Raw genomic sequence first — 252 nt, 5'->3', positions numbered from 1 at the left:
GGGGTTGGGGCTGGGGGGGGGGTCTTGGGGGGAGAAAGGAGGAAAAGTGACAAAGGAGGGCTTGCAGGAGGATAAAAAGGGGGTAAAGGGAAGGAGAAAGATGAAGTGCCACTCACCCATAGACGTCAGCAGAGATGGGGGTGCCCAGCACACAGAGGGCCTCGATGCGGTTGCCGTGCTGCAGCCGGAGCGTGCGGTCCCCCGACATCTCCCCCCCCCCCACCACCCTGGATACCCCAAGGATGGGACACC

At 63.1% G+C, this 252-nt stretch overlaps 1 protein-coding gene across 1 annotated transcript in view; it reads right to left on the bottom strand.

The window, feature by feature from the left end:
* Positions 1 to 208, bottom strand: part of PADI2 (peptidyl arginine deiminase, type II) — an 11153-nt gene extending 10945 nt beyond the window's left edge. Inside the window, exon 1 of the mRNA XM_008949862.1 lies at positions 117 to 208. Within this exon, the coding sequence (XP_008948110.1) occupies positions 117 to 208 (92 nt within the window). The remainder of the gene's footprint in view (positions 1 to 116) is intronic.
* Positions 209 to 252: the final 44 nt, after the last annotated feature.

The sequence above is a fragment of the Merops nubicus genome, unplaced genomic scaffold, assembly GCF_000691845.1.
Source record: "Merops nubicus isolate BGI_N331 unplaced genomic scaffold, ASM69184v1 scaffold9491, whole genome shotgun sequence".
NCBI classification, from domain to species: Eukaryota; Metazoa; Chordata; class Aves; order Coraciiformes; family Meropidae; genus Merops; species Merops nubicus.
This window is presented reverse-complemented; position numbering and strand designations above follow the sequence as displayed.